At 51.5% G+C, this 24,143-nt stretch overlaps 9 protein-coding genes across 9 annotated transcripts; 3 read left to right on the top strand and 6 right to left on the bottom strand.

Annotated features, from left to right (window-relative positions):
* Positions 1-759: 759 nt before the first annotated feature.
* V2A60_010450 (uncharacterized protein) lies at positions 760-6,217 on the top strand (the record flags this gene model as incomplete). Its single annotated transcript, XM_083261706.1, has 5 exons — positions 760-2,622; positions 2,686-2,769; positions 2,848-3,019; positions 3,085-3,306; positions 4,035-6,217. 5 exons carry the CDS (start codon positions 760-762, stop codon positions 6,215-6,217), a joined length of 4,524 nt encoding a protein of 1,507 aa, XP_083117832.1.
* Positions 6,218-6,502: 285 nt separating this feature from the next.
* Positions 6,503-7,558, bottom strand: V2A60_010451 (uncharacterized protein; the record flags this gene model as incomplete). The annotated part of the gene is made up of 1 exon (XM_083261707.1): positions 6,503-7,558. One exon carries the CDS (start codon positions 7,556-7,558, stop codon positions 6,503-6,505), a length of 1,056 nt encoding a protein of 351 aa, XP_083117833.1.
* A 1,896-nt stretch (positions 7,559-9,454) lies between these two features.
* Positions 9,455-10,387, bottom strand: V2A60_010452 (uncharacterized protein; the record flags this gene model as incomplete). Its single annotated transcript, XM_083261708.1, has 1 exon — positions 9,455-10,387. The coding sequence occupies one exon, from the start codon at positions 10,385-10,387 to the stop codon at positions 9,455-9,457; it is 933 nt and encodes a 310-aa protein (XP_083117834.1).
* A 604-nt stretch (positions 10,388-10,991) lies between these two features.
* On the bottom strand, positions 10,992-12,611 carry V2A60_010453 (beta-lactamase/transpeptidase-like protein; the record flags this gene model as incomplete). The annotated part of the gene is made up of 1 exon (XM_083261709.1): positions 10,992-12,611. One exon carries the CDS (start codon positions 12,609-12,611, stop codon positions 10,992-10,994), a length of 1,620 nt encoding a protein of 539 aa, XP_083117835.1.
* Positions 12,612-14,889: 2,278 nt separating this feature from the next.
* Positions 14,890-15,276, top strand: V2A60_010454 (uncharacterized protein; the record flags this gene model as incomplete). The annotated part of the gene is made up of 1 exon (XM_083261710.1): positions 14,890-15,276. The coding sequence occupies one exon, from the start codon at positions 14,890-14,892 to the stop codon at positions 15,274-15,276; it is 387 nt and encodes a 128-aa protein (XP_083117836.1).
* Positions 15,277-16,032: 756 nt separating this feature from the next.
* V2A60_010455 (uncharacterized protein) lies at positions 16,033-16,569 on the top strand (the record flags this gene model as incomplete). The annotated part of the gene is made up of 2 exons (XM_083261711.1): positions 16,033-16,204; positions 16,343-16,569. 2 exons carry the CDS (start codon positions 16,033-16,035, stop codon positions 16,567-16,569), a joined length of 399 nt encoding a protein of 132 aa, XP_083117837.1.
* Positions 16,570-17,134: 565 nt separating this feature from the next.
* On the bottom strand, positions 17,135-18,084 carry V2A60_010456 (uncharacterized protein; the record flags this gene model as incomplete). Its single annotated transcript, XM_083261712.1, has 2 exons — positions 17,135-17,484; positions 17,541-18,084. The coding sequence occupies 2 exons, from the start codon at positions 18,082-18,084 to the stop codon at positions 17,135-17,137; spliced, it is 894 nt and encodes a 297-aa protein (XP_083117838.1).
* A 2,542-nt stretch (positions 18,085-20,626) lies between these two features.
* V2A60_010457 (uncharacterized protein) lies at positions 20,627-21,443 on the bottom strand (the record flags this gene model as incomplete). Its single annotated transcript, XM_083261713.1, has 2 exons — positions 20,627-20,812; positions 20,865-21,443. The coding sequence occupies 2 exons, from the start codon at positions 21,441-21,443 to the stop codon at positions 20,627-20,629; spliced, it is 765 nt and encodes a 254-aa protein (XP_083117839.1).
* A 1,534-nt stretch (positions 21,444-22,977) lies between these two features.
* On the bottom strand, positions 22,978-24,006 carry V2A60_010458 (uncharacterized protein; the record flags this gene model as incomplete). The annotated part of the gene is made up of 2 exons (XM_083261714.1): positions 22,978-23,866; positions 23,951-24,006. 2 exons carry the CDS (start codon positions 24,004-24,006, stop codon positions 22,978-22,980), a joined length of 945 nt encoding a protein of 314 aa, XP_083117840.1.
* Positions 24,007-24,143: the final 137 nt, after the last annotated feature.

Genomic DNA, 24,143 nt, shown 5'->3' on the forward strand with positions numbered 1-24,143 from the left:
GCACACAGTCATCAAGTAATTTACGACTAGGGCAAGCCAAAGCCAGAAATGCGCCAGTGCCTGGTCGCACCAGCGGAACGCTACACCGTGGGTGGGTACTTCACCCGGAGGCTGCTCCCGAAACGAAGTTGACAAAATGAGGGCGATGCCCATTTCCTAGCGATCTCAACGTTCAGAAAACTCCCAGTATACAAACACGAGAAAATGGATACCAAGAGGCGCCCTTTTGCACCTGTGAAAGGCGCGATGTTGCCGCCACCATATGAGACGCTGGCATACCCGACTGAGCCGCCCCGGCATCTTCTAGTCCGAGGGCGGCTGTCACCACGAACTGTCCTGAGCTTGGCAATAACTGCGTGCGTCTTTTTGCTGTGCTTTGGAAATCCATTCGCAACTGGTGTCTTAACTGGCGTAGCCGACCAACAATTTGCTCGTGCCCTTGAACAGTGCCAGGCTCGTCTCCGAATTCCCTCCAAACCTGCGCCCGCATCCAGAACCCAGAACTCTCGATGGGCTGCGGAATACGGCCAACGGCAACGCATCGTTTTAAGAAACGTAACGCTTTTCGATGGGCAGGAATTCATCGATCATGCCGTGGATATCATTTTCTCAAAAGGATTGATTGAGTCGATTCAAAAGTCAACGGGAGAAGACCACTTCGATGATGCTGTTGTCTACCAGCTTCATGGGCGATACGTGACTCCTGGTCTAGTAGACATGCACTCACATCACATGGTAATTCCGTGGCCAGGGACAGAGATGACAGAAGACGGCGCTGAGGTCAACCCTGATACGAAGGCGCTCACAGGGCAGATGCGCGTAGTAGATGCCCTCAAAGCATACGATAAGGCTACGCCAATCATCGCATCCGGTGGTGTCACAACCTCTCTTATTATTCCTGGTTCATCCAACCTCATCGGCGGCGAAGGGGCACCGGTCAAGAATGCGCTTTACAGTGGTGCCAACGGTGAGCCAATCGTTGAAGAAGTGCTGCTTGAGCGTGGGATGCCGCAGCACGAACGCCGCCGGTATATGAAGATGGCATTTGGCGAGAACCCCAAAAGCGTATGGAAGTATAGTCGACTTGGCAATGCGTGGCATCTACGAGAGCACTTCCAAAAGGCTAAAGAGGTACTGCAGTCGCAAGATGACTTTTGCGCGGGCTTGGAATTTGCTCGCAAGGGCAGATCCAAGGCAAAGGTTGGCTTCTTGGCTGAGAATGGAAGGTTCCCGTTCAACTTTGAGCTCGAGAGCATTGTAGCTCTATTGCGCGGCCAAGTGTCGCTGCACAACCACAACTATGAGCCCCAAGACCTAGAGACAATGATCCGCATCAGTGAAGAGTTTGGCTTCGAAATTTCGGGTTTTCACCACGCGATAGAAGCATGGCAGGTCCCCGGCCTCCTGAAAGAGCGAGTGCCCAACATCACAATCGCTACATTCGCCGAATTCAGCCTCTACAAGCATGAGTCGTACTGGCCCAGCCTCTACGCAGGTAACATTCTCGACAAAAGTGGCATCAAAGTGGCATACAAGTCAGACCACGTTGAATCTTTTACCAACGCCAAATACTTGCTTTCGCAAGCCGCTGTTGCTCATGCTTTCAACTTGCCCGCCGAAAAGGCTCTGCAAGCTGTGACCTCTATACCTGCGGCAGCTATTGACCAGGACCACCGCGTTGGGCATTGCAAGGCCGGATATGACGCTGACATCGTTGTCTGGGACGATCATCCCTTGGTCCGTGGTGCAACGCCCCTCCAAGTTTTCATTGACGGTATTGCCCAGCTGAATGATACTTTGGTCAAGAAAAGTATGGGATCTTCTTGGGCCGAGCCTTTGACAGACAGCTCCTCGCGCCAAGCCACGCTCCAAGTGAGATATGAGCCCGACGAGAAAAGTCGTGACGACACTTGTGAGACGATCACTAGAGCCAACGGCAATATCATAATTTCGGGGATCAGCCAGGCTTTTCTCAAAGACTATCCAGAATTGAGCGTTGGGAGGGCTGCGGTTAAGACCGGCTCGCTGCAATTAATTCTCAAGAATGGCAGAATAGTCTGCGCTGGAACCTTGGGAGACTGCAAAGACAGCCGCACCGAAGTTGAAGCGACAGAGGGTTATGCCAGGCTCCAACTCACGAACGGCCACGTTGTTCCAGGAATGAGCGCCCTCACCAACGCACTCGGTGCGAGAGAAATTGCAACGGATCCGGACACGGGCGATGGCAGCGCTGGTGGCCAAAGTCTCAATGACCCCGAAAGTATAGTATACGCCAAGCATGCAGCATTGCTTGATGGTAAGAACTTTGCGCGTGCTCGCTTGGGCGGTGTCACTCGCGCAATCACCGCACCTGTGGCCGATGGGCCTGCCTTTGTATCCGGCGTCAGCGTTGAGATCCTTACCAGTGGTAAAAGAAGCTTGTTGCATGGTGGTATTGTTCAGGAAGAGGTCGCACTTCACATGGCACTCGGCGATGCGGCAATAAAAGACGAGGGAACAGGCAGCAATGGCATAAAAAGTCTGCGAAAAATGTTGAGCGACGGACTGGGCAAAAATAATCAGACCGTGTTTGGGCGAGTAGCCACGGGCCATCTCCCACTGCTCGTATATGCAGATAACAAGGTGTGAAGAAAATCCCGAGGTAGAGCGCATCTGATATGACCGACTAATCTGACTGGCAAGCAGTACGAGATCGAGCAACTCATATGGATAAAGAGAGATCACCCCGACACGAAACTCGTACTTGTCGGGGCAATGGAGGCCCCATTTGTGAGTTCCGACGCGATCTTGGCAGTCTATCGAGGTCATGCTAACAAGATTCCTCTTTCTTCCTCAAAAACAAAATAGGTGGCCCAAGATCTTGCTGATGCAGACATTCCCGTTATATTGACCGAGGACCGAGGCGCTCCGACCAGCTTCCGTACAAGGGACGGCTTCGTAGGGCCACCTCTTAGCCGCAGCATTGCCAGTCATCTCAAGGAGGCCGGTGTGAAGTTTGGCTTGGCTCTTCTTGACTTGGGTAGGCAAGACTCCGTGCTCCCAGGAATATCATTTTGCCAGCTGCTAACCCCTTTCCTGTGCAAGGCATGCCTTCCGATTACAAAATCCATGACCTGCTGCCCGAGGCCGGCTGGACTGCGAAATACGCAGACCTCAGCGATTCCGAGGCCGTGGAGCTCGTAACAAGCAACATTGAAGACATTCTCCATTTGAAGCAAAAAAATAAAGATGTCGTTGTCTACGAGGGAGACCCGTTGCACTATGGAGCTACCGTCGCGATCGTTCTGGCCGCGGATGACAAGGCGGGTACTTCTGAAGTCGTCAGTTGCTTTCCGAGAGAGAACGAGCTGGTTGTTACTAGCGAAAGTGTGTAGTGGTGGAGTTTCTTTGCTAGGAGTCTGCATGCCCATGAGTCTACCACTGCCAACAGAGGGGTGTCCGTATCATTCAACAATGTTGCTCCACGTTGGCCCGCGAGGTAGTCTGCTTTCACCATGCTCCGGAATAACACGTACATTTCTGGCAGCCTAGCCTGCGCTTCGTACAGAAACATCTGACTATTGAGTGTCGTGTCCGGCAGATTGGCGGCTACCAGGCTGCCAACCGCCATCGCGTCTCCCCTGCTGTGTTAGTCAAAAGGGGCAATGGGGGCAGATGCGATGGCGGTTCGTTTAGATGTGGCATCCAAGCGCCTAGCAGGACGATGTTACTGAGCGTCGATCTAGTGCCACAATGAGAGGAGCGAAATTCGTTCCTGCATGGCTACGGTGCCAGGCTAGCAAGTCTCAGGCTAGGCTTATTAGGCCCGGATGAAAAGTAGGGGGTTAATGGCAGAGTAACAAGACAACATCTCTCCATGAAGAGATGGCCAAAACATCACAATCGTAATTTGAAGAGTGAAGTTTTTCTCGCTTCATGCCGCTTTGCCTCATTGCCATGTGGTCTACTTCCAGCTTGCTGTCGGGCTTGCTAATCGCCAGTACGGTTCGCGTTTGCGCCCGTGATTTTAGACTTTCCCACTAACCAAGTCACAGGCACTGCTCTGGCCCAACTCCCTGGCATTCCAACAGTCCCATTCAAAGCCGACGGCAAGAATGCATTTAAGCTCCCCTCAGTGGGTGCCATCATTGTCGATACAAAATACTCCAAGACGGCCGACAAGAGCGGCTTGACCTTGATTCCCCCGACCTTGCACGAGTTTGGTACGACCTTTGCGCAGGACCTCCAAGAGGTGCTCAACAAAACAGTCACAGCCAAGGAGGGCGATACGCGCGAGCCAAACACCATCTTCTTGACCATTGACAGCGACCACACATTCCTCGATGCCGCAGGCCGATCGACCTCCGAAGGGTACACGATTGATGCTGAGGAAGATGGCGTCACCATTCGCGGCGCCAGCGCCCTGGGGGCTTGGTGGGGGACACGAACGCTTCTGCAGCAAGCCATCCTGGGAGACGACGGTGCAGTTCCCGTCGGCCGTGGCGATGACGCTCCAGGCTGGGCAACCCGAGGCATGATGCTTGACTGCGGTCGCCACTTTTACCCCAAGGAGTTTCTCATCGACATGTGTTCCTACATCTCCTTCTTCAAGCAGAATACCTTCCACGTTCATCTTAGCGATAACACGATTGTGCCGACCTATACCCCGGATAACTACAACGACACATATGCACGCTTCCGTCTTTGGTCAGAGAGCAGCGAGCTGTCCGGACTCAATAAGCACGCCAACGAATCGTATACCAAGGATGACTTTGACGATATTCAGACCAAATGCGCGCAGCGCGGTGTTACCGTCATCCCCGAAATCGAAGCGCCAGGTCATTGTCTGCCTATTGTACAGTGGCGCCCGCAGATTGGCTACCAGGGCGACTTGAGCCTGCTCAACATCTCTCACCCTGATACGATTCCGACTATGAAGGCCGTCTGGAAGGAATTTCTGCCCTGGTTCCACTCGTCGGTCGTCTCCATCGGCGCTGATGAATACAAGGGCCCTGAAGAAGATTACAAGAAGTTTGTCAATGAGATGTCAGACTTCATCTACCAGCAAGCTGGCAAGTCAATTCGTATCTGGGGCACATTTCCTGCTGTCAAGCACGCTGGCTCCTCCACGACAGTCAACTCCAATATTACCATTCAGCACTGGGCGTACCTCTTTGACAATCCGTACGAGGACTATATCAAGAACAACTATTCAGTCATCAACTCTGATGAGATGTACTATATCGTTATGAAGGATGGTCCGTATGGCCGAACTGTCAACACCTCCACGACATTCACTGGCAACCCCGACGGACGTAAGCCTTGGTACCCGAACATCTTCAACCTCAGCAATCCGAACCAGAACCCATCGCGGGACAATAAGCTCATTCAAGGCGCTATAGCGCCGTTGTGGAATGACCATGGTGCCAATACCAGTGTCTACTCGGAAGCGTACTACGCCTGGCGAGAGGGTATCCCCGCGCTCGCAGACAAGCACTGGGGCGGTAATCTCACTCAGGAGCAGTACTCCAATTGGTTCTCCAAGCTCCTGGCCAAGATTCCGAATCAAGACCTCGAGCGTCGCATCCCCTCCAAACACAACACCATCTTCTCCTACGACCTCCGCAAGGTGAAGGGTGAGTCGATTGCAGACAAATCCGGTAACAAGTATGACGCAAAAACGACGTGCAAGGCGGCCGACGATGGCATTGTCATGTCCCCCGAGTGCGACATCACGACACCTTGGTCATCCAAGGGTAGAAACTATACACTTTCATTGACCGTCAACGTCGATAAACTCTCCGATGATGGGAACACGACCCTCGTGTCCGGGTCAGACTCCGTCCTCATGCTTACGCCAAATGTCACTTTATTCGCATCTGGAACCTACTACAGACTAAACAAGACCATCCCACTGCAGTCATGGGTTCGCTTAGAGATTAGCGGCGAAGGGCCCAAGACTTTTGCTTCCGCCTTCAACGAGAAAGGCGACAAGCTCTTCTCCCGGGAAGAGTTTCTCACAGAGATGAGCTATTATGGCGCACCGCTACGATGGCATGAGATGGCCATAGAGGCGCCGATCCATCAAATCACGGGCTGGCAAGGCAAAGTGCGCGATTTCACCCTCCGCACAGATGGTACGGGCGACTCGCAGCCCGGGAGCTCGTCCACAACATTGGGCTTGCCTAGCATGCACATAGTGGTCGCACTGTGCATCGTTGTTTCATTCGTCATCTAAAGAGGCCTGGAAGTCACACATATGTAGATTCTATCTTCTTGTATATCTCCGAGTAGTTTTACTTATCAATAGGTGGCCTAGCACCAGTTGCGGTGCCCTGAATTGCCGTCACGGTCGCAAACATGGAGCGAGTATTTCCGAGAGCAAAGTCGTCGACGCAGACCACAATTTTGTGTATTCCGATATCCTCGCACCTTTTTTTAAAAATGTTCCAGGAAGCCAATTGGATACAAAGTCGCATTGGTTGCACTGAGGCGATCGTGTTTATGAGGGCCCGTGAAGCTCTTAGTGTATCCAGCCGATGTGTTTCCAGAACAGCACAATGCCGCTGAGCGCTGCGGTGAAGCCTGTGAAAATAACTAGTGGTCCGTAGACTGTCCCGTATGCGCCGTAGGTCTTTACATGCCAGTAGTCGCCTACCAGCGCCTGGCTGAGAGGTCCCGATAAAACACTCCCGATACCTCTGCCGGCGGCAAGTACTGAGAGCACCATGACCGGATCCGTATCTTGGCAAGAGTACCTGTCGCTGATGGTCTCATCAGTGGTGATTTGACGCATAAGACCCGTCCAAGCCGACGTGTAGGACCCAGCAAACAAGCCGTAGAATACGCAATAGATCAGTAGTGACGGTACCGTCGTTGTGAAGCCCCAAAGAAGAAATGTGGCCAGCGACGCCCCGACCGTCGCGATGAATAAGCACCTGGTGACATGATAGTTATCAGAGAGCCAGCCCATAGTTGGGCATCCGACGGTCGAAGCGAGGTTGAGAAGCAGGATCGTACTTGCGGACACGAGCTCGCTGGCGCCGAGCATTGACCGCGCATAGGTCGGCAGAAATATACTGGGTAGGAAGAATCCTAAAGCCTGGAATATGTTGGCGAGCTGGTGAAGCATGAATGTCTGGCTCAGGGTGAAGCGAAAGTTGAACGGGTTGCCCTGGGTTGTGGTGGTCTGGCTGGACGAGAGTCGAGGTTTGACAAAGTAAACCACGGGAAGAGTGATTGCCACCAGAGCAATAGCACTGACTCGTAATGTGTACTGATACCCGTAAGTTGCCAGGAGGTGTTGGAGAACAAACGGGAGCACCGATCCCGACAGCCCTGTGCCAGCCCACATGATGCCGTACGCCATTCCCTTTCGTCGGTCGAACCAGTCGTTGAGAAACGCGATGCAGGGGCAATACGACAGAGAGCTCCCGATGGCAAAGAGAACTCCCTGCGTGCCTATCAAGTGAGAGACTGACGTGGCGAAGGATGCGGCCACAAGAGCTCCCGCCATGACGAAGATGCCGATAAGAGGCGACCAGGAGCTTAATCGCGGCGAGAGGCGCTGGATCCCCATGGTGACTGGCATGCCTAGATACATAATACCCTATCAAAGGTCAGCAATGAAATAAAAATTTGCATCAATCAATCGGCAAAGTACCATTGCGCAGGTAGAAACTGTTGGTAAGCCTGCAGCATTCTGAAAGGGAGGGTGCGTGCTGTAGTAGTCTTGAAATACACCATAAGCCCCGGGAAACCCTAAAAAAAGAAATAAATCGCAGCGTTAGAATCTCTCTTTTGCTCTCTCTTGTTCAGTATCTCGTGGCAGCTTACCAAGTGCCAGGCCTTCGATCAAAAAAGAGCCTGTGAGGAAGAGCCAAGCGTGCAAGCCAGAATCAGGAGGATGGATCTTCTCGGTCCTCGTCTTCTTGATTAAACCAAGTTTGTCGCTCTCAATCAATGTGGTCGGCTGGTATATACTTGTCTCCTCGTCTGCCCCAGAAGATGTTCTTCTCATCTTGATAACCTCCGGTTTCTGGCTTCTTCAACCAATGACTCGGTATCGCTAAAGTCGAGTCAAGCCCAAGATCGGTCCGAATATGGCCAACTCGGACAATTTTTGCTTTGACAGAGCAGTTTCCAAGTTTAAGATTTTTAGTGTATGATTCTTCCGTGTTTTATTTAATCTCCGATGTACATGCTCTCCAAGGGGTCGGAAGGAGCGCCCACAAGTCAGGAATGACGCACTGTTGGTAAGACATCCTCGAGAGCCATGGCATATCATGCAGTCTTTCTTCTTGGAGAGCTAGCACAAGCTGGAATGATTAGCTGTACTCCTGCTCCTTGTTTATGGCAATCGACAACTCGTCCAGGAATCGACAGGTCACTTGGGAGGGGCAAAACGAGATCAGCATCCGAGGCAGATCACTGTGATGAGGTATCTGAGGATGATTCTTTCCGAACATGAGAGCTCTACCTTCAAGACACCACAAGGTTTGATTTGATACCTATTTCTGACCTTGTGATATTGCACGATGATGTTTAAGCTACTCCTGTGCCCACCGCAGGTTACCCGAACTCTTCGTGCCATGTTAGCTCACAGCGTTCACCAAGGCCGACTGCGTCACCTTGCTCTCCCGAGTCCATCTACACATTTCCGTTCTTACCGGTCGATATCACTGTATTGGCCACTGGTAGGAATTTGAAATGCAATTCCTTGAAGCAAGTTCTGTCTCACGCGCTCTCGTTGGGCAGGATAATTGGCGGGCTGATCCAGCCCCACTGGCGAACTTGGCTCTGTCTCAGTCACAGGAATTCGACACCCCCGGTGGGTGTGATGCAGCGGATATAGGACAGTAAAGTCGATGAAAACTGTAACACAAAGTTCTTTTTGACAGTGAAAGTAGTGTGTATCAGTCTCGTGTAGTTGGTATTGCTGAAGATTCCTAGGTTTCATCATGAGTGTTTGGGGGCAAAACTATCTCGGAATAACCGCGCCGGACTGAGACCCATGTACATGACAGGATAAAATCGTCAAAAAAATTTAGCAATCGTAGCTATTTTCGGATTAGAACCGCTGATGGAAGTTTGCCATGCTTTGGCATTGTTTCATTTTCACCTTGGCGACGCTCGAGCGACAAAATGTCACTGAACTCAAGGCGAGCCTAGCTAAACCCGAGGTGGCTGCAGACTTGTACAAGTTTGATTCGAGCGAAAGGATCTTATACCACTGCAATTACCTCCAAGTCATCTATTTAAGATGCAGAACACTAAATCAATATTGTTTGCTATTTTTGAGTGGCCCAGATCGCCACATCGTAGACTAGCTCTGTCAGTTTCTCTATCGTGTAGCTGTCTCGTCTACTGTCTTTTATAGGTATTCCGTATATTCTTTGGGAATACATCAACAAGTCTAACCGCTTCCCTTCCCCCCATGAAACCAGAGACTCAGGCTCAAAAATGAAAGCCTGTTTTATGCGAGACCCTGAACAGCAGCAGCTACGCGAGCAACCTCACTGATACTGGCGGGACCCATCGTGAAGTTGCCCTGATAGCCGTATTGAGCGACGTAGAAGCTATGAACACCCTTTTTGGTAATAGCGCTGGCATCAGTCTCAAACGTAGACTTGGAAGCAGGCAAGTATGGATTCCAAGTCTCGTAAAAGTCATGAATAATGACAGACGACTTGGCCACCCGGCTGCTGTTGCTGGGCAATGCATCGAGGCTTGCGGGCGTGAAGGGAGTGTACCCGAGATGGCAACGGGGTTCCGTCCCGTCAAAGGCTTGATCATGGTCCTTTGTGTAGCAGGTCTCGAGGTTGAGAATCGAATCGGCAACGTCAAACAGCGACTCGCTGCCTTGCTGTACAGCGACGCCCGGGTTCAAAACGACAGGGCCACCCTTGCCGCCAAAGGCGGATTTAGCATATCTCGTCATGTCGAGATTGCGTTGAAGCTGCGCGACCTCGGTATTGATCTCGTCAAAGAAGATGCCATGAATCGAGATGTCTTGGTCGACTCCGCTCCAGTTTTTTTGCGTCTTCCACTTGGCATAGTCGTCAATCCCCTTCTTGACAAGTGCAACATCGCGCTTGCCAAACCCTGTGTACACATAGCCCACTGTCTTGGCATTTTTGCGCGCGTTCACCTTGCCTAGGTGGTCCGCCCAGTCTATCAGATTTCTGGGGGTCGGGCTTCCGGGATCTGCGTATGTTGAGTTGTACGGAGGTCCGTTGCTGTTGTTGATGATGACGTAAAAGTCCAGGGCAGGATGCCTGTCGATTGTCTCAATCAGCGCGTCCCAATCTGCCTTCCAAGTGTAAGGCGAGATATAGTAGGGCACTAGGAGTGCAGTTTTGGCATAAACGGCTGCCGCAAGAGCGGAGAATACGAGAGAAATTTTCATCTTGTGCTAGAGAGGAGGCTCTGATGATGGTTATTTGCAAAGATCATTCATGCAGAAGCTGAGGAGAAATAGGATCTTTATAGAAACAAAAAGACGCTCACTCAGGAAACACCGGCACTGGCCCATCAGGTAGCTCCGGCGTCCGCCAGCGGAGCAGGCTAGAACACGAATTAGCGCATGAGGCTGATGCAGCCTGGGCTGTGCACCACGATGCAAATCAGGCTCGAGGTAACTCTCGAATTATTTGCCCCCAGTAGGTATGGGACCATCCGTTTCTCACAACTTGTTCCCTCGAAGCGACAAGGCAAGTGAAGTCTAGACCTAGAGCCGATACAATGTTACAGCTGGTTCAGAATTGCAAGGCGATGTTTCCTTTGGAAATTTCGATTTTTTTTTCTTTTCTTTTTTTCATCTACTTATTTATTCTTGCCTTGTTGGCTTTCACAGCCGCATGTCCAGCCCCTTGTGCCGTGTGTAGCTAGCTACTTTCGGCATTTGTCCACCTGGCGCCATGCTCGGACAGCGCCGAAACTATAACTGATCAGGCTGTCAGCAAATTCGACCCCTCATTCGGGTAGCGCTCCTTTGAGCAGAGGGCTATATTCTAGATCCTGACAAATTCGAGTTTTCGCGCCAGCCAGCAGCCAATTGTAACGCTCTTGACCGTGCCACTAGCATCACGACGAGCAACAACGGTCCAATCGCCTGGGGGTGACGAGTCCATGGCTCTGGGACAAGCCAGCGCGAAAACGTCTTGAGCAAGCGGTCGCATCAAATGGATAGGGCCTTTGCCAAGAAATCCGTCAAATGACCCGTATAGCATGCCGTCAGTACCGCTGCAATGGAACGTGGAATCAATCTCGGCGCACTGAAAGCTGCCGTGTAGACCAGAGTAGTTTGCACGGGGCGGGGCGACTGGTACACGATTGGCGCGGAATGTACGGTTGTCCTTGGGAAGAGTAACCTCCAAGACATCTCCGTCCAACACAATGGTGGCGTCGCTGGATAGAGCCTTGTTCGCCTCGACGGGAGTGACATCCACTGCAGCGCGATGGTACCAAAAGGACAGCTTTCCGTCTGCTTCTCCCTTGCCAATAGTGACGGCCAAGTCTGACTCGGGATCCAAGTAGGTGCCGATGAATGCCGAGTTGGGCTCGACGGCGCTGAACTTGACGGCCTGCACACCCAATAGTCGCTCGATAATGTAGTCACACACGGCGCCAGCCTTGGCGTGCTCCTCGTTCAGCAAGGCAACGACGGATACTCTGGCCTCGGGAGCATAGATTCTGTTCAGTCTGTAGCCACGCAGAGCGCCACCATGACCAATCAGCGCAACGTCGCCTACGGTGTGTTGGCTCAAGCCGTAGCCGTAGTCGGAGGGCGTTCCATCCTTGAACTGCTGCTTCTTGCAGTTGAGGCCATACCAGTTCTGGGTGTTGTCGCGATTCTTGTCGACAAATTTCTCGTAGGCAATCATGTCGGACAACGAGGCCACGATGCCAGCATCGCCAGCCCACTCAATGCGGTTGTCGCCGGGATAGAAGCCGTCCTTCTCGGTTCCCTCATGGCCGACGCAAGGACCGGGGTGCTTGAAGGTGTCGGCGCAGAGGTAAGCGGTCTTCATGCCAGCGGGAGCAAAGATTCTGTCATTGAGTAGATTTGCGAGGGGCTGGCCGGTTACGTTTTCCATTACGCGCCCTAGAACGTAAAAGTTTGTGTTGGCATACGAGTACTGCGTTCCAGGCTCAAACTGGAAAGATTTAAGACGCTGCAGCATCTGAGGACCATGACGCTCAATGGAAAAGGGCGTCTCGGGCTGTGCACCCCAAAGCACTGTCAGGGCCCAGTAGTCACGGATGCCAGACTGGTTGTTGCAGAGCAGCTGCAGTGTTACGCCCGTGTCTTGGATCATCTCCTTTGGAAGCACCTTGGTAAGCTCATCGGCAAGCTGCTGCGCTGCCGGCTCGCCTCGAGCGGCCATTTCTGGGGTAGGGTTGAGTTGTAGGTCGGTCAGGAGACCGCAGGTCATTTGCTTGGAGATGGAGCAGATCGGAATCACCGTGTCAATGCCCATCGGGATGCCCTGTCGCAGGTCGGCAAAGCCCCAGACCTTCTCCCCGAGGAGCTCGCCATCCTTGACGACGGCAACAGCACCGCCTGGTCCGCGGTATTTGGCGGGTAGGTCTGCCAGGATCTGCTCGACCGGCTCTGCTATTTGGACCATTTTTTTCGAAAGAGGATGTAGAAAGTTCGGATGGTTACCTAAGGAGAATACAGGCGCGGGGTGAGGTTTTATATAGTCAGGCGAACTAGTACCCCCACCAACCCTTACGGGTCATGATTGACACATGTATTTCGTAATATGTTGCGCAACATTATTAAAGACTTTGAGATTTCCTTTGCTCTCAGCTACCGCCCATAATACAGGTCTTGTAGTCGTAACATCAAAGGTCCTGGATTAGGAAAGTTGCACTCGATATTTGCTTGACGGAAACCGTACCCCGCGCCGCTCGTCGATTCTCTACTACATGCCAGAACTATCTAAACTATCTAGCAAGGCAAGACGTCAGCAGAAAGCAGCCCCGCCCCGTCCTCGATAGCTATTCAAATTTTCAAACAAAGTATGATTATTTTCGTAACTCTTCGATCACACAAAACGCTCAGTGACCTCGATACAAGGTTGTATGATCGCACTGCTTACACTGAAGACGCGGAGTCCGAGCGGGTCAGCAGTACGTGCCCCCTACCCTACACTTGGCCCGGGAGTGTCATACTGAGAATTCGTCCAGCAAGTCAACCAGCGTTGTCATTGGGACTGTGTGCTGGCAAGTCGTTTGACGAAAAGTCTTGCATAGTGTTACCCTGAAAGGATATCGATTGCACCCAACGAACGCGCGGACGACTTCCACCGACGACTTCCACCGACAATAACCGTCCCACGCAGCCGCCGCCCGGGATATCCCCCATGGGGCGCTGTCACATGGCAGCAGCGCAGTGCCTGTCGATCCCGCACCAGCCAAGAATGATTGAAAGTGGACGAAGGGCCTTGATTCCGCGTTTTGTAATAATTTCATATCTTATTGCTACATCTTTACGGTAATGATAATTTCATACCACAAGGTTTGAAGTCCTCCCCGTCATTCTTCTATGTTCAGTATACCATCTCAAATCGGGCAGTGGCAGTTGCCACTGCAGCAAGGAGCCGACACAATGTTGACAGTGAGCTCTCCCTTGGAAACGTCATTGCCAGGCTCGGTAGGGTTACTTCCGCACTGGCTGCAACCTGTGCGAGGACAAAGTGTTAGCAACTTGGCAATTTTTTTAGTTGCGAGGGTGATGTCCATCAGACTCACCATGATCGACTAGTCCCTGCAGAAGCTCGGCCGCGCGGTCGGCCGTTCCCGACGCTCCGTTTTGGTAGAAGGCGCAGATGCTGGCTATGAATTGAACCTTGTTAGCTTGCGCAAACCTTATCGTTGTTACCATTTGGGGGAGTCACTCACAATACTTGCCACCAGAACAAGCCAGTTGAACTAAACCAGTCAGTACTATTCACATAATGCCAATGCACCTCAACAGGTAGCTTTACCTCCTGTGTTATAGTGGTGTCCGCCGTTGCCTTGAGCTTGGATTTGGCGAACTTGGGTGAGAACCTCTTTCAAGCTGGCGTCATTGAGGTTGCAGGCACCGGACCCTCGGCAATTGATGCCCAGGGCAGTGGCGGTAGAAACGAAAGTGAAGACTGTTGCGAAAGACACCATGATGATAAAATGTCGAGTATGTGGGTGATTACTTGATGGTGAGCGAGACGAGCCATCGATGTGCCAATGGGCTCCTCTTATGTAGACCAAGGTTCATCCTCCGAGTACCTTCAACCTCAACATCTGCAGAATATGCTTTCGGTTCTTCCCTTCCAGAAGTGTTCCTAGCTCACAGGGGAAATGCCGTCATTGGAGGAAATTCTCGGGCTCTCTTCGTCGAAGCTTTCCATGATAGCGCAGATCATCATCCAGTCAGCCGTAGCAAGCGGCCGCCGGCGAAGCCTTTGCTGGTTATTTACAAAAGTCAATGATGCAATGCTCGGTCATCGAGGACGTTTATTTGGGTCCTGGGCCAATCCGTATCGAATCGAAACAAGTACCACCTTGATGTCGCTCGAGTATACTAGATCTTGGCGTAAGCAGTAAGCCACGTGTGGGGGGAGGCCAATGGCAATGCGCACCCTATTCCAGAAGATTAAATTAGTGCCGTGATGTATCGAGGAGGGATCGGCATCCTCCGGTCCCAACCTGCCGGTAATAAAATTCCGCCATTCAGTGACGACGTCCCAAGAGTAGCGACAAATCGGATCAATGTACAGGGTGGTCATGATTTAGCAATATTTAGATGGCTTGTATTCCGCGTTTTACTTTGCATTGCTGCACATTAAATACTCTCATTACAAAACTGAACAAGCTCGACACTCTCATCAGTTTCATCATTGCCCATCAATATCGCCCGCAATGAAGACCACAATTTTCATCTCCTCTTTCGCCGCAATTCTGAGCACTGCTACAGCTTTGGGAATCAACTGCCGTGGCTCTGGGCTTTGTCCTTCCGACGGCGCCGCCGGCAACCTCATCAACCTCAAAGCAATCGTGGACAACATTTCAGACCGCAACCGTCACTACAACACCGGTCAGCAAATCGCCTGCACAGGCTCTCTCTGCGCTTTTTATCAAAACGGCGCGTCTGGATCAGCTGGTCAAACATCAGAGTTTCTGCAACAGCTCCTGGACCACGGCTGCAAGAAGTGCGGTTCTGTGCCTACCCAGCCGGGGAATGATGTGTCCAAGGGCGAGCTTACTGTCAACGTTGTTGGAAACCCCAGCTGCCAGGGCGCATGCTAAATGAAAGCCCTCATAGCTGTTCTCAAGGGACAGATTCGGAATACAGACATGTTTTTAGGGGTACTTCTCTAGTGCTAGTCTTTTAGAAGTCAATGCAATGTTCTCTCTCGTTCAGCTTGGCCTGTCGCACTCACAGGTGGCTATAGAACGCTTGTGACTTCATGCTCGGTTGCCTCACCTGTAAAAGCCACTTAGCAAGTAGTCTTGCAATCACGCGTTTAGCGCTGCGCTGCAAGGAAGTAGCTTTATGTCAGTTGACAAGAAATGAACGGACATACAAAATTCTCAAGGTTCGATCCGGAGGAACCGACTATCCGACTATCCTGCAGCACTCCGCCGTGTGCCGATCGGACCTTCTGGGGAAGTTACCTGACCCCCATAGCGGAGTAGTTAAAGCTTGGCCACCTGTTTCTAGTCCTGTTTATACTAGCTATTATTGCGCGCTAGCTTGTTGAGGGGCCCAGCCAACCCCATTTACCAGGCTACTTGCTTACTGCACCAATCTTGTCCACCAACCATCATCGAGGACATTCGACACAACGTCATTATTGTCTTTGGTGGCCTTTTATACATGCTTTCATGATCACTGCTACCGCTACATGTACTGCTATGACAGTCAGGGCTGGGCTTGGTCGACTTTATGTGTCATGTTTCCATACTCTGAACTATAAAGTAGATTCCTCCCGCATCACAATTTGTATGATTTAGATTCAGCACTCAGGACTCAAACATTTTCTCTTTGGCAAAACACACAAAATGAACTTCTTCTCCCTTTCTCTCTTCCTCACCTCTGCTACGGCTCTTGGAATCAATTGCCGCGGCAGTGGCTTCTGCACCATTAACAACGGTGCCTCCTTGCAAGTCGTCCATGACCAGGTTGGCAATCTGGTGGCTTCGGGCGGTGGCGATAGGAGGTTCAACAGCGGAGGTAAGTTGCAGCAAGAAGCCATAACTACTTGCTCCGCCAAAATCTTGGAATTGCATCTCTGCGGACCCTGATGGCAGGCACCAATTGGCTTTCCTTCGCCCACTAGTTACACGAGTTTTTGCTAACAGGCCTGTAAAGACCAAATTGCTTGCTCTCACGGCTCTCAGGGCAGCTTCTGCGCCTTTTACCAGAACGGTGCATCCGGCTCCGCCAAGGACGCCTACAACCAGATTCAACAACTTCTAGACCACGGATGCCGCGGCTGTGGCAGTGTGCCCACGCAGCCTGGTAACGATGTGTCCAAGGGCGAACTCACAGTCAACTATGTATCGAATGCGTGCTGTGAAGGAGACTGCCACTGCTAGAAGGGTCTTGACGGAGACTTTTTCACGTTGTAGATTATTATGAGATTGAACATTCATGTATCCTGGGCGATGCCAGATTTCCTTCCTTAAATACATGTATCTCTCTATGCCGTCTTTCGATCTGTAGTACGAAACGTCCCGGGCTCTCTCCTACGTGACGTGGAACCGGTGAAATTGATTGTTGACGATGCCGCTAGTACCCTAGACTACAGTTTTGAACTCCCGTCCGAACAACATTTCTGTATTGTGCGCAGCCTTTTGTACGTTGGGCTAGGTGCATTGGCCAACTCTGCAACCGCGCGACAAAGACTGCGTACAATGCAATTCGCAATTGTTATTTATGTCTAACAATGAAGAGAACAAACTTGCTTGACAAAGCGGCGAGCGGTCCGCGCTTCGACAGTCACAGTGATTCCCCTCGGTTTCTAGAATCGAGCGCCCAAAATAGCCGTCTAATTTCGCATGGGAAAAGTCTTAGGCAGATGCCAAACGCCATATATGAATCCAAGTTGTCGCCATGGTATATTCCATTGCAAAGAAAAAAAATAACACGCTATCGCTGGCTTCAAACAATTTCGGCTGCCGTGTCACCTGAGGTAGGACGCTTCTCCTCGCTCTTTTTCAGTTTCTGTTGTTGATCCTTGGCCATCTTGTAAAAGATCCAAACACCCCAAAGTTGTGCCGCCGAAAATAATGTATGTAGGAAGGGTGTCGTGACCTTGAGAGAGAGAGACCACTTATCCCAGAGCGACCCGAAAAGGAACATGACGATGATCGTCTCGGTAGTGGTTCCCACAACTTCCAAAATCGCCGTTGCGTAAAAGATTCTGGCTAGTAGCGCGTGATTGTCGTTGTGAACACGGTAGAGGATCATCGCCAAATGCGGCCAAAGTTCAGCAATGACATCAAATGCACCTAGGAGTCGTGTCAGTGATGGCCCTCTTTTAAGCGGTATTACAAGTGCGGCGTACCCCATATGAAACACAAGATAAACTCGTATACGGCATCTCTTTCGTGCCCAAAGTTGATGCTCATCGCAATTGCAGCTTGAGCAATGACAATGGCACCAATATGATGGGCGCAGCTGATGACCGAGACTTTTTCGCGGAAGAAGAGTTCGAAGATGTACATGCCAGTGAAGATTTGGGAAGAGACAATCATCATGTCTCCCAAAGTGACGGCGGAGCCCTTGGCATAGGGAGTGTGTGGTGTTGCGTTTCCACAAATGATTGCAAGAAGAGGATAGCCACAAAGAATCACCAGGAGAATTTTCGTGCCAGCTGCGACGTGGTGGTTCGTGAAGCTGCGCATTTGGGCGCTTGTGATGTCTCGAAGGGCTGCACGAGAGTATACCTTGGGGATGAATGGGTCGAGAACGTAGAGTCGAATAAGAGCAATGACGCAGCATGTGACGGTCAGAATTAAGCCGGAGAACGGTGCGATGGAAGAGATGAGCTCATTAATGAGCTCACCCAAGTGCAGACCATGGTGAGGACCAGCGTGATGGCCTACCATTGTGTGTGCGAGTAGAAGGAAATGTAAATAATTAAAAAGTTGTTATATGGTGAATCGATCGCAGATGAAGAGTAAGACTTCAATTGAGACGAGGCTGGATCGCCAGCCGCGAGCCAAGGGGTGAGGCAGAGCCTAGTTTGGAGTTGCTATCCAACTGGTTGACATGAATGAACAAGGAGATTAATAAAAATTTGTGTTAAAAAGGACTGGTAGATCAAAGGTATTGTAATGAAAGAAAGGCCGGACCAAGAAACGAATCGAGGAAAACAAAGAGGCGGCAAAGGGCTGAGAATGGGCGTCAGCTTCATATTTACGTGGGGAAAGGGGTCACGAATGGCATCCACAGTTGGCTCCCAGCAAATTACTTGTCCACGCAGGTTTATCACGGTGCAAACAGAGAGTAAGTCATCCTAGTAAGCACAGCCCTACTGGCAGGGGGTGGACACTGGAAACCGACGACAAACCGATGTACGAGCACACCTTTTCAGGGTGAGAGAGAGCAAGTGGCATGAGCTAGCCGCTGGGGGTAACCCATAATAATAATGGGCAATCGGCCCAGAGATGCCGCCTTGGGATACGGATGGAGCCGAGGGCGTGGCTTGGCCACAGGGCAGCTGGCGAGACTCGAGTCGGAAGTGCAGTGCCGGGTTGCCAATCTCAATACTTGGTGGGAGACCCAGAGACTGTAGATGAGGCAGGGACTTTTGCGGAACTCCTACCCATTTCAGCTAGTGCAGATCACTGTCCGCGCGTCCTTGCTGCAACTCCAACGCCCGGCCTGTGGGCTAGAACGGCATTGAAGCAGCCTGCAAGAAAGCAGCCCGTTCCCTTTCTGCCCAAACACCGACGCTGAACCCCGCAGGACTCTGAGTCGTTGGCCCATTTGCTGATCGTTCATTGGGCCAGGGTGCGCTCTGCCCGAGTATGGGGACTGCGCCGAGGGAAGAGGAGCCGAAAACGAGAGAGCAACGTAAGCATCGCCCATCGAAACACGGCTTTCGCGAGCCTGAGTTTTGGATCGACTTCGCAAGGCCCGAGTTTTTGTGTCAACTCGCAAAGGCGCTTTCACAAAGCAAAACACGGGCGGAGAAGTGAGCCAGCTTGTTTGCCGTGCCCTCTGGCTTGAGTTCTGTAGCGAAAGCCTAGGTCATCCTCCTCTTGGATGATGAAATGGACTACTGTACGCCTGCAGTACAAGGACGTGGTCTAGAAGGCGAGTAAGCGGGTGGTGGCCTTTCAGCTGTCAGGGTAAGCTGTGTAAGTAATGGCCTCACCACGTGTGGGATTTGGACTTCAAAGCGCCAGCGTGTTACTGGTTTGGCCACCAATCTAGGCAGGTAGGCTCTGCGGATACCGGTGGCGCGAATCGGACCCCTGGAGTCCTAGAAGGCCCCCCCTTGAGTTGGCTATCAGTTATTACTGATAGTGTCGCGACTCGTGAGACACTGGCCCGCCCTCTCTCTCCCCACCATCAACACTGCCTTCATTCTTAACCTCGCAGGGGTATCCACGCAGCCAAAGCAAGAAGCATTGTTGCTCGCATTTTCGTCTTCACGGAAAGAATGTAAACTTTATTTGACCGACCAGGTCATAAGAGCCTCATCCACCGTTCGGGCTCGTCCGATGGTGCGTGGATAGGCGCTTGTGCTGCAGGTGAGATGTCGTGAGAAAGAGGCGCGCGCCGCACATTGTTTGGCCCATCTTTGATGAAGGCTCAAGTGCAAATGAGTTCACTCATTACATTGGTCTGGACCTCCTGCTGCACCTCAGTTCTGCAGTGGAAAGAGTATAGCCGATTAGGCCTTTTGGGCCCAGCGCGACGCCCACGCCCGTGCCGTGGCGAGGCTCGGTCGGCCAACTTTGTCAAGCGTGGCGGCACCTACTTCAATAATGACCAACGCTAAACGGGCCAGTGCACAGCCCTACGCCAGACAAAGAAGCCCTCTCGCGTGCTCTCGTGCAACCGAGCTTCAGCTACGCCCCTACGCAAAGCCACTCGCATGCGTAATCCTATGCTTATCGTACATGGCGATGCAGACAGCTTCTGTTTCCCTTCTCCATCGCGTACACGGCCGAGAACACGGTTCGTAGGGCCGACCACTTGGCCGACTGCCCTATTAGCCTTGAGATGATCAGAGGCTTGGGGCTAGGCTTCTGCCCACCGCAGAGTGTAACGTCCCTGTCTCAATGTGGGTGTCCCATCGCTATTAGTCACAACACTAAAATTCGCTCTCATACACACTACGGAGTAGTGGTCCTAGAATCAGCCTCGGAAAAGGCGGTTTCTGCGGTGTTGTTGTGCTGGTTCAATCACTTGGTTTCATCCAATGTCACTGACTCGCGAACGCAGCCCGAACGACTATCAATCGATAGTTGAACTTTTCATTTACAGTAGATCTATGTGCGGGGAGGGGGCCAAATATGTAAAGACAGAAAGTAAATCCAGAATCCATGCGTAAGAACATGCAGAACTGTCGAATAGAGACGCCGTGCCGACAAGATCGGTCATTGGCTTCATCATGTTTGTCTAGATGCAACACACCTAGTCGTGGTACACATAATCGTAGCCAAGAGGAGAAAACCTGGGACCATTTCCAACCAGCATATCCTTGTTGTTGTTCGCAGTTCCAAAGTAGGCGTAGCGCTCCACACAAGCCTTCTTGTCCAGCCAGGGAAGGGCTTTCTTCATGAATTGACGCTGCTGTTCCTGGTTTCCAAACCCTTTGAACTGTAATGTGTCAGTATAATCCCACTCCAAACACAATTATATCTCCACTTACTTCAGTGATCCAAATCTTACGATTTCCGACAAGAGAACAAATCTTGTTGACCCAATTCTCGAGGTCTCCCTCCAGACTGTGGTCGTTGTACCAATGAACCGGGACAAAATCAATGTGGCAGTCGTGGCACTTGCCTAAGAAGTCCTTGAGCCAGTTGTAGCCGTCGTTGGAAACGGCGGGGGCACCGAGCTTGGCACGGCCGGAAAATTGATTCATGTACCGTCTCCATGCGTCGGAAGCGGCCTGAGGGGAAAGGGCGGCTTGGTCAGGCCTCTCAGGTTCGTTGAAGCCCAGCAGATGCTTGGAACCGCGCGACAGCCAGAGGTTGGTGTTGTTGACCCATTGGTTGGTGTGGTAGCTCTGAGTCCCCCAAAGCATGGGGACGAACTCGGCATAGGGCTGCTTTTTTCTCGTGGTGCTATCCCAGTTATATGTCCAGCTGATCTTGGATTTGAACCCATTCAGAGTGACGCCGCCTTTGCTAACGTCAAGCTCATCATTCACGGCAAATCCACGCTTGGAACCGGAAACCGTCGCAGCAAGCACGGTCAACGCGCTGAGGAGGGAAAAAGAGACCATTGCGTTGAAAGTTGCTGGTAAGCTGCGAGTTGCGGATGCTTTCGAGCAGTTGGTCCGTCACTGAACGGGACGAGGAGGGGACTTAAATAATGAACTCGGAAGCATATTCTCTTTTATACGACAACTTTCATCCAAGTCATCCTGGAACAATAGGCTGGGGCCGCGGCTGATGAAGGATTTCAGTGCATCTATCAGGAGACATTGTTGTTGGCTCAAAGCAATGGCCCTCTCGGCATCTGCCAAATGCGTTCTAATGAGATAGACCATTGCAGAGATTTTGGATCTTTGAATAATATTCAAGGGCTAAAAGCTGACAGGCACACTCTGATCCTAGATTTTATGGCTCAGGCAAGTTACCCATTGGCGCTCGCCAAGTCTTGACTCCAAAGCTGCTTCGGTTACATTGGTCAACGTTACAGGCGGATTGTTCTGGATTGGGGAGGATTTCGGACGATGCTTCTTTGGCTCTGGTACCTGCATGGAGGATTTAAGCGTCAGGAACATTATCTCTACGATGACACTGAGTCAGATGATACTGCCGATTGAGGTATCTTCCTGCCCACAACTTGAGACTGAGCACCGTGCGCAAAGTCCGCAGAAGATGAAAACTGGCTTTCACACAATCAATAAATATGTGATATATCTATCCCGAGAAGCCCACGAGCTCATAGGTTTAGTCAGTGATATTGCCATAACCCTCTGTGCTGACTGCTGATGGTCGAGCAGTATCGACTTTGAAGGCTTTGTGGATAGTTGGCAGCTTAGTTCAGAGACTCAGTAGCGCTGAGTAAGACGCTTAAACCATTCTTCACTCAATAGGTAAATAACTCTTTCTTACATTCCTGAAGGAGCAACGGCTGGTTCCAAATCAGTAAAGTCTCCGATCGCGAGCGCCGATTCGTTCGCTTGTACCCGGTTCGCTGGTCTGTTTTGCCAACAGCCGCCTTTGTTCGAAACGAGGCGTCTTGAATTACAACCAAAGGATCGAATACCCACACAAGCTAATTTCCGGGATCAAACCCGTGTCTGGAAGATAGCTAAGCTACCGAAGACGTATTCTCTAGGCGCGCTGAAGTTGCCAACCGTCCGGGCGCTGGTTCGCAGACCATAGCGTGAGACTTGCCATCGTGTGTTCGCCATCCCCGTGGCACCTGCGCTTTAAGAATGCTTGTCTTGTTTCTCGCGATTTTGAAAGGCTGATTAGATTGCTAAATACCAACTTTTTCGCAGTGCATAGTGGCGTTCCAGCGTCGATCTGCCGGAGCCTTGCCACCTTTTGGGAACGGCAACTTATGATGATCCCGCCAGCGTTTATATGGATAGCAGCTCAAAAACTTGTGACAAAAATTGTAGAGACGGGGCTGGGACTTGTCAAAGAAAAGAAAAAAAAAAGATGCTGCGCAGCTGAATTGATCTTTCTATCGCTTTCGTTCGATTAAACTGCAACTGAAATAGTTGTCACACATCTCTTATATCATCGAATTGGTATTCGCTCCTGCCTGAATCATCAGTAACCTGACCATGTGTAGAGCCGTCATGAAGATTTATTTCGCGAGAAACGGTTGAAAATGTTCTTGATCTGCTTTTTAACCTCGCTGCTCTTGCTCCCCTTTTTCTCGTCTTGGCCATTCTCCTTGGTCATACCGCCATCAAGCTCCCGTGACTGATCCTGCGCCTCGGCCGCTTCCCGAGGCGGAGTGAGCTCGCCGCTCTGCTTGTTCATCTGCTCATGCGCATCCAGTTGCGCCGTATGATCGTTCATGAGCTGCTGTGCCAATCCCACCGTGTTCTCTTCCCCGTCCTCCTCGGGACGTGCAACGCTCGGGGCAGTTCCATCCGGGGGCAGCTGGCCATCCTTGTTGAACAGATCTGCTACCTTGCCGGGACCAAACATGCGGTCATACACGGCGAGGGTGGTGCCGAATTCTTTGCGAGCTCCAACTTTAATCGCGTCGAGCAACTGCAGGGCATAGGTTTGGCAATTATTCGAGATGAGGTTGTACCCGGGTGTCTTTTCGCGAATCGTGGTAATGACCATCTCGCCAGCACGGCGCAACGCATCATCATTGAATCGCGTCTGACCGACGCTAAACGTCTTCCACTCTTCGCGGTTGATCCTGCCGTTAATGTAGATGACGTCAAAGCTCTCGTCCATCCAAAGCTGGTGAACGTAGTCGCCGACGAGGACAGCCCAGTGCTGTGTGGGATCGGGATACTTGTTGATCCTCTCCGTAATCAGCTTGCCTAGGCCAGTATTATTGGCGAACCACTTGCCGGCGAGGCCGCCGACAGGATGCCAACCAATCTCGACAAGGCGCGGCTCACCATCGTGGATCGGGTCACCCTCTGGTACAACATTGGGCTGAGCACCGAGCCCTACAGCCCGCTTCAGCGCCAACTCGCCTTTGTTTATGTTCTTCTGCCTGGCGGCTTGTTAGTAGGGAATACGCAGCAAAAGACTTGCAACGCCGCAAGTCAGCAGTCCGAACAGCATATCAAGAACGTACAAGAACTCGCCCACGTCAAACCCCTCCTTCTCTTTATTCCCTTCCGCAGTGGACATCATACGCCGGGGGTCTGCACGAATCGCGAATTTTGAGGTCAGGCAGCGTTGAGAACGAAGCTCACGGGGAGGGATGGCGATAGCACAAATGGGTGTGGCGTTTCTTTCAGCTCAGCTCTTGGCAAGCGGCCACCTCC

Source organism: Cordyceps javanica, chromosome 7 (assembly GCF_051103115.1).
Source record: "Cordyceps javanica chromosome 7, complete sequence".
NCBI classification, from domain to species: domain Eukaryota; kingdom Fungi; phylum Ascomycota; class Sordariomycetes; order Hypocreales; family Cordycipitaceae; genus Cordyceps; species Cordyceps javanica.